This window comes from Phocoena sinus, chromosome 6, assembly GCF_008692025.1.
Source record: "Phocoena sinus isolate mPhoSin1 chromosome 6, mPhoSin1.pri, whole genome shotgun sequence".
Taxonomy (NCBI): Eukaryota; Metazoa; Chordata; class Mammalia; order Artiodactyla; family Phocoenidae; genus Phocoena; species Phocoena sinus.
This window is the reverse complement of record NC_045768.1, coordinates 49,276,888-49,292,670: the sequence shown is the minus strand read 5'-3', so window position 1 is coordinate 49,292,670 and position 15,783 is coordinate 49,276,888. Positions and strand designations below refer to the sequence as shown.

The 15,783-nt window shown below is 42.1% G+C and overlaps 1 protein-coding gene across 1 annotated transcript in view; it reads right to left on the bottom strand.

The window, feature by feature from the left end:
* The window catches only part of TRPM3 (transient receptor potential cation channel subfamily M member 3), an 856,716-nt gene that overhangs the window by 4,754 nt on the left and 836,179 nt on the right, over window positions 1-15,783 (bottom strand). The window contains 3 exon segments of the mRNA XM_032635138.1: window positions 6,878-7,010; window positions 8,960-9,159; window positions 9,280-9,430. Of these exon segments, the coding sequence (XP_032491029.1) occupies window positions 6,878-7,010; window positions 8,960-9,159; window positions 9,280-9,430 (484 nt within the window).

Below are 15,783 nucleotides of genomic sequence, written 5' to 3'. Positions count from 1 at the left end.
ATTGCAGTTTCTAGGAGCTGACTCTGGTCAAATAAATCAGGAGATAAAATGGAGATAAGAATTATAAGAACTTAAGGATCAGTAAGAATTCTTAAGGAGATAGATATGGGAAGTAACTAAGTAAGAAAAGAAAAAGGAACTGTGGAAAGGAAGATGTTGTATGAAGGAACACTTTATTTTTCTTTCCTTCTTTCAACTCTCCAGACCTTGCATGGCTTATTTCAGAATAACTCACAAGGCAATCACAATAGGGACCCAGCAGAACCCTGGAAAGATGTGAGGTGGCTCCTGTTCCCAGGAGGCCAAGAAAGTGACAGCCAGGAGCCCATTAGAGAGGATACAATAGGCTGGTGAAACAAACAAACAAAAACCAGGTAGTAAAACAACCAGCCTCTAACAGCCAATGTGATAAGGAAAAGGGCATTCAAAAGAAGATTCTGGTGGCACAGAAAATTTCAACTTCAATATGTAATTTCTTAAGGATTATTGTATTACCTTCTAGAAATTCATCTTCTTTTCTGATAACCTCAAAATGTAGTTAAAGGAAATATGGTAAAAGGAAAAAGAGAACTGGCAGACCATGCCTGCTCTAAATTTCAAATATTCCCTGGAGTGCCAGCAGTAGAATGGGTGTAGGATGAAGAGCAAAAACAATCCCAGAACACATGAGCCCAACTGTGGAGACTCTTGCGGGGCGGAGGGGGGCAGCGGGGAGGGTATACTGACACACGTTTTCAGATCAAAGGCAATGATGCAGAGCAGCTAAAGCGAACTCTTGCTTATCCACAGACTGATACCTAATTTGTGAATTATTTAAGTCCTTTAGGGTCACCTACCCTTCCCTTTGGGCCAGTTAACCTTCTCACTAACTCTGGGACCAAAAAAAGGGAGAAAAGTTTAAATTTGGTTCTATCAATGGAGATATCAAAGATCAGTTTTAGAAAAAGTCATGGTGGCAAGTGGGTGAAGTTCATTTTTTTTGGCTTACATTATTTTTTGGATTATTTATAAATTTCATATATCCTAAGTTATTCCTCTCTCTTTGTTATGAAAAATTATAAGTTGTATATGCTATTAATAGTCATTGTCTAATACGTTTTAGATCCAGGTGAAGTGAAAAAAGGGCATAGAGCCCATTGGTTTGGGAAAGATAATGTTAGATTAAAAGATGACAGCAAGGAATAATGTATATCCAGTAGATTAAAAGATGACAGCAAGGAATAATGTATATCCCAGTTGCTCCAATTGTTACTGTCAAGGAGAAAATTCAAACTGAAACTTCTGACAGGTGCAGCCCTGCGGGTGGGGTGATGGTGAGGATAAACTGGAAGCTCTAAGTTAGGGGTCTGAGAATCAAATGCCTATAGAAGGGTAGATCAAGTGAGTAGGTGAAGCAGGCAAGGCGTAAGAGAACAGAGGCAAGGAGTCTGTGTCAGCAGAGAGCACACACAGTCCAAAGGCATTTGGAGTGAATTTTAACAATCATTGCAAGCTCAACACAACAGCCCTCTGTGGGCAGATGCTGCCCATGAGCAATCAGTTTGCAAATTCTGCTTTAAATGAGTTAAAGGAACCAGAAAAGAACTTCCATCTCTGATCAACAGAAAATGTACGTGACCCTTAAAAACCAAAGGGAAGTAAAAAGAAATGCCAGGGACTTCCCTGGTGGTGCAGTGGTTAAGAATCCACCTGCCAATTCAGGGGACATGGGTTCGAGCCCTGGTCTGGGAAAATGCCACATGCCGTGGAGCAACTAAGCCCGTGGGCCACAACTACTGAGGCTGCACTCTAGAGCCCGCAAGCCACAACTACTGAGACCGCGTGCTACAACTACTAAAGCCTGTGCGCCTAGAGCCCATGCTCCATAACAAGAGAAGCCACTGCAATGAGAAACCTGCAAACTGCAATGAAGAGTAGACCCCTGCTCACAGCAACTAGAGAAAGCCCGCGTGCAGCAACGAAGACCCAACGTAGCCAAAATAAACAAATTAATAAAAAAAAAAAAGAAAAGAAATTCCAGGAGACTGCAGATAGGAAATGTTTTTTCCTGACATTCAACATTCCTGGATTCTAGGAATTATGGGAGTTTGACATCAATTGTAGGCAGCATTACTGAATGGCTCAGTCGCAGGTAATTAAGCAGATGGTATCTTTTGAGTACTTTAAAGAGATAGGATTAGTTAACACGCAACTACATGGGCTCAATGTTAATCTTGTCTCTCTTTTGATAGTCTAGACTAATAGAGAGAGACAGATGTATAATACTTTTGACGAAGTACATTGTGATTTTGGCAGAGAGGTTGACACACTGGAGTGACTAGAGAAATATGGACACCTGGCTGGCTGATCAACCGATGGGCCGATGTCATGATGAGAGGTAGTTTTTGGAGTCATGCAATATCTTAGTTCTGTCTTGGTTCGCCTGATCTGTGCTGGTGACATTTTGGTGGATTATGTTGAAGGCATAGTAGGTATGCTTAGCAAGCAAACAATGATAGAAAAAGAATAGGATGAAAAATTAATAGACTGATGATAAAATCAGGATCCAAAATTGTCCTTAAAATGCGAGAATAATGAGCCAAAGGGGGAACAACTTAAAGAAAAATTTCACAGCGATGAATGTTAAGTCTTGATTTTAGGTTGAAAACAAACATTTCACAAGAAGAGGTTTGAGGATATTTGAATTAGCTCACGTGAAAAAGCCCTGGTTTTAATTAACTGTAGTCTTGCTCTGAACCAAAGACGTGACTTGGCTGCTATGATTGTAATGCAATCTCATAGCAAATAAAATGTATGGATCAAACAATAACTACCAGTTACTGAAAGCATAATATCTCATATATGTTATCTCAATAACTTTTAAGATTCTACAGTTAGGTATTAATACTTCATTTTACAGATGGGGACATAGGTTCAGAGGAGTTAAGTAACTTGTTCAAGGTCACACAGCTAGTTACTGCAGAATTAGTATTAAAATCTTTCCATTATACTGTGTTCTTTCTCTTGTAACATGAAAAGAACTGCTTGTTCTATTGTACTCTATGATTATTAGCCTAGCATATAGCAGATGACAAAAACAGTAAATGAATGAATAAAGGAATTGAATCTAGGCTCTAACTAAAACATAGAATTAAGTTCCATTTAGAGACCACATTTAAAGGGTGACGTTGACAATTTAAAGTGCATACTGAGAAAGTGAGCAGGGTAGTGGGAGACCTGCTGTATGCATGGTAAGTGGTTAAAAGATCTTGGGATATTTAGTTTAGAAAAGACAAAGCAAAGTGGGGAGATGATAGTGATCTTCACCTATGTAAAATACTTTCTCAGAGAGAAATGAACTTAATTTTTTTCTGTATTTATTCATAAGGCTGGTATCTAAGGCAATTTCTCCTCTTTCTAGGAGGTGCTCAAATAGAGGCTGAGTGTAACGACTATGCATTCTTTCAAAGCAAAGTCCTTATATCCCCACCCCTAACCCAGGCCCTGTTCAGTACCTGCTTGTCAAAGTGCTGTTGGTCAGGTGTGGGGGAGAAACACTGCTTTGGGTACAAGTAATCTGTATTCACTGACCTCCCGAACTTATTGTGAATGTAAGGTGCTGAATTTTGTATGTTCCACAGTGAATAATTTTGCACCGTCCTCTCCTACTTTAACTTTTATCTTGTCCATCGTATTCTATTCGTGGTCCCCAAAGTGTGGTCCAGAACCAGCATCAGCATCACCTGGGAACTTGTTAGAAATGCAAATTCTCAGGCCCCACCTTAGACATAGTGAATCAGAAACCCAGAGTGGGGACGGATGCCCAGCAACCTATGTAGTAACAAGCCTTCCAGATGATTTTCAGGCCTTCTAAAGTTTGACAACACTGAGTTAGATGTTTCTGGTTGTTCCTGCCTTGGTGTACACTGGAACTCAATGAGACTGTGTTTTCTGAGGACAGGGCCCTGCCTTATTGCCCTTACAGTAAAGGTCCAGTATGCATGTACTGAAACAGAACTGAACTAGTTAAAGGATTATGAGCACATAATTTGATGGAACAAACTCCAAGGATTGGTTATCTTCAGCCAATAGTCAAAAAATCCTCAGAAAAGAAGCCAGTCACCAATGTTGCTTAATAGCTTAGAAATTTGGTTATTTTAATATAATTATCACCAGCTAGATATTGTCCCAAATAAGTGAGGGCACTGGTTACAATCAATTAGCTCATTATATTCTGGAACTGTATTGCTTTAGATACATCATGGTCATTGCTATATAAAAATGGGAAAGTCAAGGATTTTTCAGGATCAAGTTCCTCCAAGGTGTTAATGATCTCCTGAATATTGTATTGAACCCTATACATACCATTTGGTGACAAAAATATGATTTAATAATGATCCATTTAAATAGACAATTATGGAAGTATCTTTGGATTTCTAAAAAGATTCATGCAAATAGAACATGTATAAATAAATTGTATTTTAAAGGTAGTAGCAGGGGGAGAAGCATGGGGCTCACTATGTGAAAAAACCCTTTTCCCAAGTTTTTAGTAGAGCAAAGAACCAGCTCTTAATTTTTCTGATTTCAAATCTCTGTATTGAGGTTATCTAATATGAAGAGAAAATTATAAAATATTTTATTTACTATATAGAATGTGCACAGTTAACTTATGTAAATTTAACATATGTATTCAAATGTGTGTTTATACATATTTATCTATTTATCACTCTATCCACCTATCTATCCATCTAGCTAGCTAGCTAATGTACAACAGGACAGGTGATTTCACATGCCACTCCACTTAGAAAGGACATGGCCTAGAGAATGTGTGAGATTGGTAACATGGACCCACTCTTCCCTTGGTTGATTCCCTTATGCACCTCGCGGTGCTTCTATTGTGCTGAGTATAATCCTAGTGTTTAAAGATGTTATTTTTGGGTACATTTACAAATGCAAAACAAACCAAAACTACCACCACCAACAACAAAAGCAAAACCTCAAATAAACACAGACAGAAGCAACAGAAGCAGAATGAGGCCCGGGTTTAAGTTCACTTCTCTGGCACCTGGGCTTGGCCGAGAACTCGTCCTGGTCCTCTAGGCCAGTGTTACTCCAGGAGATCAGCTAACGCCTGGGACACAGGGAGGGTGGGCCTGCACGCTGTCCTGATTTCTGGGAATTGTTCATCTTGGTCATGCTCTGAAGGGTGGGGCTCTGTAACCACCCACAGAAGAATAGGGCCTTGGGGAAGAAGTCTCCTGGAAGCGTTTGTAGGTGTGGGGTGAGAGCCTCAGTTGGAGGTGCTATATAGCTCCTTTATGTTTCCATCCAAAAGGAATTGGTGACAAGGTCACAGTTTACATGCCCTGGTGTCTGTAACTCTCATTCTAGTTCCCCAGAAAGAAAGACAAAGACTTCCTTGCATCTTAACACTCCTTCCCCTACCTTTCTTTCCTCCCAGGTCTGTGGTTTTCTGAATCCAAAAAGCATTTCAAACATATGCTTTGGAAATATGTCTGAGCAATGGACAATGTGTCCACAGGGCACAATTTTCTGGGAACCACATGGCTATATGTCCATTAATAAATAGCTTTTTCAAGGCCTCAGCATGAGAGAGATCTTTAGATTTGCAGCTCCTTCCTCTGTTTGCTGGAAAATTGCTTCGTACCATATCATCATAAAATGCTCTATTTTGCAATGACAGATGTGTATAAAATCTGTGCATGGCTTTAAACTTTATTAATATTGGCTGAGTACCTATGGATACAATCACTCAATAGCATATGTGTATATACTCACTTATATAGACTGCATTCTTTAAAGAAATAAAGGGCCAGTGACAGAAAAATGCCATTTGTGTAATTTCTACAGAGCCACTAGAGAAAATGTATGACATGGGTAAGCAGATAAAATGTCATTTCATGAAAACTAGAGGCAACTGACTCAAAACTTAGAAGTCTGAGTCATATATCATCTGAAGTCATGAGTATATCATCCTTTTCCCATTATTTATAATTTGCTTCTGCCATCTTTGTATTGAAAGTGCTTAAAATTTAAAGTTACACTAATGCTTTGTAACACTTGGGGTGCTCTTTAGAAGAGTAGTTCCTAAATGCTGGGTTTTGAGCGCCAGCCTGGAATGAAGTTTGTATTAGTCTACAGCAAAATGGGGAAAATAAGAAAATGTAAGTTCATTTACATAAACTTAGATTTATTAACCTTAAAGGATTCTCTTCTCTTCATTTTAAGATTTTTTTTCTTACAGCCCTACTGGTCTACAAAACTATTTGGCCAATGAGATCTAAAATTATATAGTAAGTAAGTAAAAAATCTGCCTTTATTTCTTTGCTTTTATCTTGTTCTATAAGCAGAAAAAACAAAACAATTGAAAAAAAAAAAAAAACCCTCAACCATTATTCTATCTAATTCACAAGTCTCTTGCTATTGTTTATTCAGAAGGTATTGGGCACCTATATAAGCCAGGCACTAGGACCATCCTCACCTCTGGAGAAGATGCTCAGTGATCTACATGAAACACAAACTTGATGGAGAGCCTTGAGTTGGGCTGGGTCTCTCTTGGTTTATGTCTGAGTCAGAACTTTCCAATTTCTGGTCTGAGCCAGCAACTCTTGCCCTGTCCTGGACTCAACAATCTCTAGTGTCCAGGAAGGCGGCTACTACTGCCTGCTGGAGAAGTCTAGGGTCTATAAGTCTGGGACTTTGATCTATAGACATTTCAGACAACATTCTGTTCTCTCATAAGCTCGATGATTTCTTGGACAATAAAAATAAGCACAACGGGGTCTCTGTTTTTTTGTGGCCCTGCAAACAAAATCAATTGATAAGGCATGCCATGGTATAAAACAACCCCAGGAGGCATGTACCCATGGGAACACACCTTTCTGAAGTCACTCGTATCCTCTCATCATTGGACGAGTTGAATCGGTCATCCTTTTCTCTGAAATATTCCTCTATGCACTGCTCTTCAAAATCATGTACTTTCTTGAGCTCATCATCAGTTATGAAGAGCTCTGTGGAAAAGAAATGAGAGATATGAGGCAGAGAAGTAAAAGCGATGGCACCTGACTTGTGGGTCAAATGACATTCCTAATCTAACTCAAGGTTAGGGAATGGGGCCCAGATTCTTCACTGAGTCTCAAACTAAATCCAAATCTGGCAACTTGTGTCACTGTCCTCTTTCTCTGTGTTAGATTCATTATGGGTCTCTGAAGCTCACCTGAGTACACCTGGTTTACTGCAGAGACCGGTTAGAATTATATATATTTTAAGGACAAAAATTAGCTAAATAAAGGAAAGGGAAGCTATGCAGAGAATGGAGGTTTCTTAAAAACTCAACTTCTGGGCTGAGGAGTGTGGCAGACAGACATTGTTCATTCACCTTACTAAAAGCCCTTTGCAACCCAAGTTCCCTTTTCCCTCTTCCCACAACTGAGACTGGAAAGCCAAATACACATTTCCAGTGTCCGTTCAAGCTAGCAACAACCATGAGACCCAGTTTGGCTCAAGGAACAAAAAAAACCTGCTGCAGGAAAGGGTTGTGTATTGAGAAGAGATTTTGCTTTCCTGATAAACTATAAGTATGTGGCTGCTTCTTTCTACCTTTTTTCCCCTTCATGCTTCTTTCTGCCCTGAACATGAATGTGATGACTGGAAGTGCAGCAGCTATTTTGCTACCATGAGACAAGACAGTGTGACAAGGAATAGCTGACTTGGGGTCTTTGACCTCAGTGAGTCATTGTTGAGCTCTGGGCTATTTATTTACCTTTTCACTTTTTGTTGTGTGAGAAAAGTAAAACGTTACATATTTGTGTTACTGTTAGTCTGGTTTTCTATTTATAGCTGGTAAACAAATTCATAACTGATTCAGTGGTAGAAAGAGCCCAGTGGAAATCTGAACCTTTTCTCCCCCTGAGCTTTCTACTTGCCTAAATGGGTGTTTCAAATGGAAATAGTGAATTTTGGAATTCTTAACCCCTCTCCAACTTTCCAATTTTAATGTCTCGAAAGAAGTCAGGCATTGCTGTGTCAGAGAAGTTGTTAAAAGCTTCAGACTTAGAGAAGCAGTTGATTATTAAGTGGCTTTGGTTTCAAACTTTAGTTGCACTAGTGATCACCTGGAGGTAATTCTTGGGCCACAATCCTAGAGGCTCTGGTTCAGTAGATTTAGTGTAGGTGGTCTATCTGACACACTTTGAGAAACCACGGTAGGTTGCTTGTATGGGGGCTGGATTCCCAATGGTTCTTAACTGTGGGTGGTACCCAGGGGATATTTAGGAATCTGCAGGAGCTATTAGTATTCAATGTGTGGAGGCCTGATGTGCTAAATCTCCTGCAATATGTGGAACAATCCTATATAATGAAGAATTATTCCACCCCAATGTCAATCTAATCTCCTTCCAGAAACACTGGGCTAGAAGGTGGTTGGTGGAGGGTCTTTTTTTTTTGTCCTTGGAATCATGGAAAGCAGGACTGGTTTCCTCATGAAGCCATATAGGCATAACCCTTAAGGCTTGGGAAATGTTTAAGACCTAAAAACATGATAGATCCAAAAATGACCATGGAAAATCAAACTTAGTCACCTACAACTCAACTCATGTCAGGATGCTTAAATTATATATACTGCAGCATTGGGAGCATATTAACATGGTTGATATATCTTGTGGTGGGATGTCTGTAAAGTAAGAAGCTTAGAACCTATGAAGGTGCTAAAACAGCCCTGCTGGAGCCTGGTTTTCTCTCACTAAGAAAGGTGTGAGGCTAAGAGTGCTCGCTTTAAGCCTCTCCTGTCTCCCTTCCAGCACCATTTCTCATCATGCATACCCTCCCATCCCTCCCAAGTCTTTGGAGCTGTGGGCAGGAAGCAGGAGGACCCAGGTGCCCAGTGGTCCTGCACGACCACCTATAGACGTGGTGGGGATTTCTGCTCTGCAGTTGCGGGGGGCTGTCACTCAAAGCTTACTCAGGCCATAGTCCCTTTCATCTGGGTCACTCTCGTGTTTTCTCCATCGGCAACACAGGTGCTGGAATATCATGGTCATGTGGCTGAATATGATCAGAGGTGGGGGCAGAACAGGCCTTTCATGGAAAGTCATGATGAGCTGATACCTCTGAAACTTCCATACTTGGTTGGATATTGATTTTACCTCAAAAAATGTATTGCTGAAATAGAGACCAGAGAGAATCAAGTGAGGAAAACCCCTGCTTTCTGGAGCGTCATGCCCCGCTCCTGCCTCAGTCTCCCTACTTCATTCCAAGGGCTCTGAAGAAGGACCCTCTTACTTAAAGACAGCGATGAGGAGGTTGACCAGCAGGATGTTTGCCACTAGGAGGTAGCAGGCCATGATGGCCGGCACGATCCAGGCTCCTGTCTTGCAGGGAGGCAGTTGGATTATTTTACCATCCTCTCGAGTCTCATTCTGTCCACAGGGAGCTGGAGGAAGCAGCACAGGTAAGATGTCAGAAATCGTGTGGCTCTGTGATAGAAACCACAGACTGAGTTGAAGGAGGGGTTTTTACATGAAGGAATAATACAGCCATCTCAAAACAAACAGAAAAAGGAATTCCAGAAAAGCCAAAACAAACAAACGAAAGCTTCATGAATATCTCTAGGGGCTGTCTCTGCAGAGGGGAGTTGGTTCTGCCAGTCTCCCAAGTTGTCATCTGACACGAAAGAGGTGGGTGGAGCCCCCTGCTGGCTTGCCGAGTCCCTGGGGCACTTGGTGTCCCCCCCCAGGAAGCCTGGTGAAGGCCTTCCCAGGGAGTGCAGAAGGGGCAGAGTCTCACTGCCCCATCAAGTTACTTTCAAAATGTGCTGTGGAGGCCAGAAGCCGACAGCTGTAAGAGCAGCAGCCTCCAGGGGCTATTGACTTGGAATTAACACGGGGCAGCTGTTAATTGCTTCAAGAAACAACCCAGGGACTCTGAGTTAACGATTTGCTGTCTCAGTGTGGAAGGAACGAAACACTGCAGCACCTCGGGAAGTATTTAGGGACTGTTGCTCAGTGCTCCTGATGGATGGCATTTCATGGGGAGGGGCAATGAGGGGAGATGGGCCAGGACCCTGGAGCCTGTAGCCACCTGCTTTTTTTCCTGCAGCATTTCCATTCCAAAAATGTGCTTCCAGGGCACAGGGAACAAAACCCAACTGCATTGAATAAATGGGCAAATAGAGAAAAATAAAACATCTGACTGCACAGGGACCATGTGGGGATCTTTAAAAACTGCCAATGCCCAGCTCCACCCCAGTCAATTGAACCAGATCTTTGAGGGTGGCCCTGGCATCAACATTTCTTTCAAAATTTCCCAGGTAATTCTCAGGTGCCACTAACATGAGTCTACTGAACTAGAATTAGTCTAGAAACATTATGTGATTTTTGACATGCTCTGAAGTCCAAAATACATCTCAATTTATGAGGGTTTTAGTAATATCAGGACACCAAGACTCTGTTTTTATAGCCAGAAAAAGATGGCCAAAGTGCTTCCTTTGGACCAGCCTGTAAGATGATCAGGTGTTGATGGACTCAGATGTTCTCAAGGAGCCGGCATCTTTTTTGTTGTTGGCAGCTGTGGCACTATGCACCCAAGACAGCCCTGTGAGAGGTTCTGATCATTTCCTCCTTTGGAAGGAAAACCCAACGATAGAGCCCGCATTGGCTCCAGGATGAAGTCCAAGCTCTGAGGGCAGCTAACCTGGTGCCATCTCTTGCTACTTCCCACCTCTCCCTCTGAGCACAAACTGGACCAAGTTTCTTGCAGTTCCTAGAACTGTCATGCCCTCTCTTACTTCCTGAATTTTTTTTTTTTTTTTTTTTTGCGGTACACGGGCCTCTTACTGCTGTGGCCTCTCCCGTTGTGGAGCACAGGCTCCAGACATGCAGGCTCAGCGGCCATGGCTCACGGGCCCAGCCACTCCGCGGCATGTGGGATCCTCCTGAACCCGTGTCCCCTGCATCGGCAGGCAGACTCTCAACCACTGCGCCACCAGGGAAGCCCTACTTCCTGATTTTGAGCCATGCTTCCTCTTTCGCTTCCCAAAGGCCCCCTGACACCTTGCTCCCCCCACTCCCATGCTTCACCTGGATGAATCCTATTCACTTTTCAGTGCTTACTTAGCTTTCAGCTAAATTTCTGCTCCTTTCCAGCTGGGACTGGGATAGGTATTGACAAAGATCCTCTGCTTGACCAAACTCCACTCAGGCAGGCTCTTCTGAGCTCTTTTGTGGCCTCAACTTGTGGACTTCCATGCTTGTCTCTGCATGAATCCTGCTAAGTACGTTTAGCCAGAATCCCCATCCTCAATTTCTAATCACCATCGATATCTAATCAGTTTCCTCATTCTCCACTATCCTCCATCTGAAGTCTGATCACACTGGTCTGTCTTCAGTAAGAATCCATTACGTCAGGTAAGCCAGAACCCCCCCTTACTCCTGATGTTTCCTCTTAGTGAACTTCTATCCACTGACCCACACCCAGCTCATGGCTATAAATTTCCTTTTTTTTAATTTCTTCACTCAGAGTCGAGCCCAATCTCTCTCTCCTATTACAGAACACCACTGCAGTAGCCCCCCTTGAACAAAGTCTTCCTTACCATTTTTACCAAATGTCATGAATAATTTTTTCTTTAACAAATAATCTTTTCTTTAGTAATTTTGTCTTCCATGTAATCCCAGAACTCCCTTTGCTTGCCCCTTTGGGGGGTTTCTCAGCACCGTATCACTACTGCCAACTTACTGGGCTCTGTGTCCTACATAAGATTTCCAGTGGTAACATGTCTCTTCATGGTTTCCAATTACCTGGCTCAGTGCATACACATAGCACATCTACACATATCCACACATGAGAACTGTTGAGTGAATAAAGATCATTAAACACAGTTTGGTTGTTGAGCACTAACATTCCCCACAGCTCTGCAAGCCTACTCATGATGGACAGTTCTAGCTCTAAGCAGTTGCTGGCTCCTTCCTTAGGTTCTTCCCAGAAATCCTGCCCTTGGTCTGGCAAGAAGGCTTCTCAGGCTCAACCAGATACCTGGGTCTCTGACACCCACTTGGCTGCAGGCCTCATGGAATGGCTTACTTTGCTTTTCTCTCCTCATGAAGCTTGCCCAGCCACCCTACCCCCTTCCTCCTGACTTGACCTCCCTTGGGGTTGTCACTCCTGCGCTGCCCTTTTCTTTGGTTCCTGCTCAGATCTCTATGGGGAAGCCGACAAAGAGCAGGAGAAAGAACTGCTTGGGGTAGGGTACAAAGTGCACACAGTTCTTACAGGTGTGATCCCTGGTTTCCATTTAATAATGTCATTCTGAGATTTCTCTTTACATTCTGGGAGAACGTAAAATAAATTTGTGAGGGGCAGAGCTCATCCAGCTTTTGACGCCGTATTTAGTGAAGATGCAGACACTTCCTCCACTAGAGAAGAAACCTTCTTCCAGCCTAGAGAAAAACCCAGGGAGAATAGTAGGTGCTCGCTAGTTTCAAGTGGCCCATGCGCATTTCCATGGGTCTTCAGATAGTATCATTAACATGTCTCTAGATCTCTGCTTTATTCCCCTACTAGTTGGAAAATTGGACCAACTCATTACCTTTATACAAGATTTGATTTGATTTGATGTCATCATGATTGGCTCTGGGAACTCTCTGCCAATTCTTTGGGTATTAATTTATTCCACCTTCCCCCACCTTTTTTTCATCCTGCTTTTATAGAAGTAGTATTACTTTAGTGGTTAGGAACATGCATTATAATCCGGCAGACCTGGGTTCAAATCCCAATTCCACCATTTTCAAATGATGCGACATTAGCTTACTCCATGAATTTCAGCCTCCTCATCTGTAAAATGGGGTAGTATTAGTATATATATATGGGGGGAGATTGTCAAGATCATTAATGAGAATGCATGAAAGCACTTGGCTCAGTATCTAGCATACAGCACTTAATTAACATTAGTTGGTGTCATGACTGGTATTGTTTATTTTGTAATTAATAGACTTGAAGCGTCTCAAGGTTAGGGACTATGTCTTATTCCTCTTTACTTTACAATCACTAAGCATAGCACTTATTCTACAAACATTCATTGAGTGGTTATAATACGCTGGGTACAGGAGATGCTGGGGATTAAAGAGACAGTCCCTGTTGCTAAGGAACTCACAGTTTAGTAGGGGCACAGAAAGGGAATAGAACACAAAGGGAATAGAAAGGGCTCTGAAGAAGCACAGCAGAACTGCTGCAGTCCTTCTAGCCTCGGTCACACTGAGCAGGCTGGTACTCAGGATGAGCCTTGAGGACTACCATCTAGACTCTACAGCAACACGTGCAGTATAAGTGAATTAGATGACCCTTGTGATAATGAAAATAAAAACCGAATCAGTAAGAAACAGCCTTCATTGGTAATATCAGCAAAGAGGCAGTGAACATTATAGGCAGCAGTTAGTGCAAAACATTGCTTTGTAATGGCTCTTAGTCGTGTCCTTGCTCAGAGCATTTATCTGCACTAGAAAGTGCTATGACTCAAACTTACAGATGTCTACCCCTGATGGAGATGAACTGGGGGCCTTAAAGCCCTGACAAGCAGATTTTGGGATAAGTTATCTGTTATAACTTATATAAGTTATAGTACCAACCAGTATCTGGGGGTTCATATTCCCAGGGAAATACTCCAGGGCACACAAACCCAAGATGGCCCACAGGTGGATGTTTAGGAATGTGTGGGCTGGTGGCTGCCGTTGCGCCTCCTCCTTCCCTGCTTTGGAACCTAACACGAGTGGTTTTTCTCCCAACCCTCTTGCAAGAAGTAAATGCACAGTCACTACCACCCTCATACCAAGTGACATGTTGTCACCTCCCTCTTTGTTGATGACAGTCAGTGCAGAGTGCCTCTGGTGGATGTTTGGTGGTTCCACCTGCCTAGTATATACATTTCCCCTTCCTCTGCTAAGAGCATCCTGGTTTCCCTTTGTGGAGCTATTCCTCCCTACTCTCAGTCCATGAAGTTTGGGTGAAATGAGCTGCATGCAGTTCCATATTGAGGAAATTAATCAGTGTATTTTATCTCCTGATTGCAGTGATTAGTTCAGGGATGGACATGTGATCCTAGCCTGACCAATCAGAGCCAATGAGCATAAACCTTGGGACTTTTGCTAGAACTTGTATTAAAGAGAAGCTCTTTTTACAATGCGATATAAGTCTACCAAGCAAAGAGAGCCTGCCCAGGAGTGACTCCATCACAGAGAAGAGAAACAGATTCCTGATCCAGCCATGCCTAAAACCAGAATTCTTCAGTTATATGAACCATAAAATTCCTTTTTTCCTTAAGTCAATTTGAATTGGGTTTCTATCACTTGCAGTGAGTCCTGGCTCATACAGTCACCCTTGCCTCCCTGTCCCCTGTCCACAGTCATTAAGGATGTTGATATTTTGTTTATACCGCTCCTGGGAGGCAACATCTGGAGCCTTGGAGTAGCATGAAGAGATTGGAAGAGGCAACTGGCAATGTGAAATCTGAACTGACATCAAGGTTGAATCACAGTTTCAGGGTTTCAGGAGCCAGAGGCTCTGTTGCTGTTTTTCTTCCCCAAACATAGAAGAACTTAAGGGGTCTACCACTGCTCAAAGCTCAATTGTCCTCTGACTCAGAAACTAATGATACAGATTATCAAGTCAGTAGGGTAAACACACTTGGGAAACTGGCCAAAGTTTCCAGCTACTCCCAAAGTGAAGAAAACCTTGCTCTAGAAGCTGATCATAGATAGATGAGGCCAAAGAAGCCCCGGTGTGTGGGGGGGTGCGGGTACAGAGTGTAAAGGCTACATCTATGCAATTATGGCCAAATGAGAAGGGATCAAACATTTGTTAATGCAGATTCTCTACAGTTTATCTACGTGGGTCACAATGACACATCACAAGGCAGAAAGTTGGAAGTGCATTAACGAGTAGAAGTGAAATGGATGACTGGGCTCTAGAACAATGATAGGTTGTGCAGTTATAATCCAGCCAGGTTATGCAGATCAGAGTAAGAAAGTCCTCCCTTTTCTGTACATGTTCTGGAGAGCAGCCTTCCAATGGCTGAAATTTTTTTATCATAAATTTTTTTAATAACTAAAATAAGGGTCAACAGAATCCCTCACTAGAACGTAAGCTTCATGTGGAAAAGCATTTTTGTGTGTTTTGTTCACTAAAGAAACAACAGCTATAACACTGCCTGGAACATAGCAGATGCTCAATAAATATTTGCCAAATGAATGCAGGCAGGAATATCACATACTGTACATTTGACCTGCAATGTCAGGCATTTCTGTAAAGGTTATATTCGATCAATTTCACTGGGTCAGTGTTTGTTTTCCTATTTACTTCAAGATCTTAAGTGCCACCATGACCTGCTAATATGAGATGGTTCCTGTAAGAGCAAAAATCTGAAAGAGGGGAAAAAATAGATTCTTGATTATTTGTTTTTGCAATTAACTTGCAAAGGAACATGCCTGGCTTCGGTAAAGGCTATAGAAAATCTCCCTTCTGAATGCTGTTGCATAAATCTCCATGGCACACCAGACACAACACCCCATCTTAAACTCACAGCAGACATTTGGTAATCAATCATTACACTCTTCTGTCAGGTTGTACCTTAGAATCCTTTTTACGACAAAACACGACTAATCAACTGAAGTTGATGCAAGAGATGGAAACTTTCTCTTAGTTCTTTCAAAAATGAGAACATGAGGTCTTGGTGAAAGATAATTTCTATACCTCTTTTCAGGATCCTCCTTATGCCCGCATGGCCTGGCCTTTGCCCAA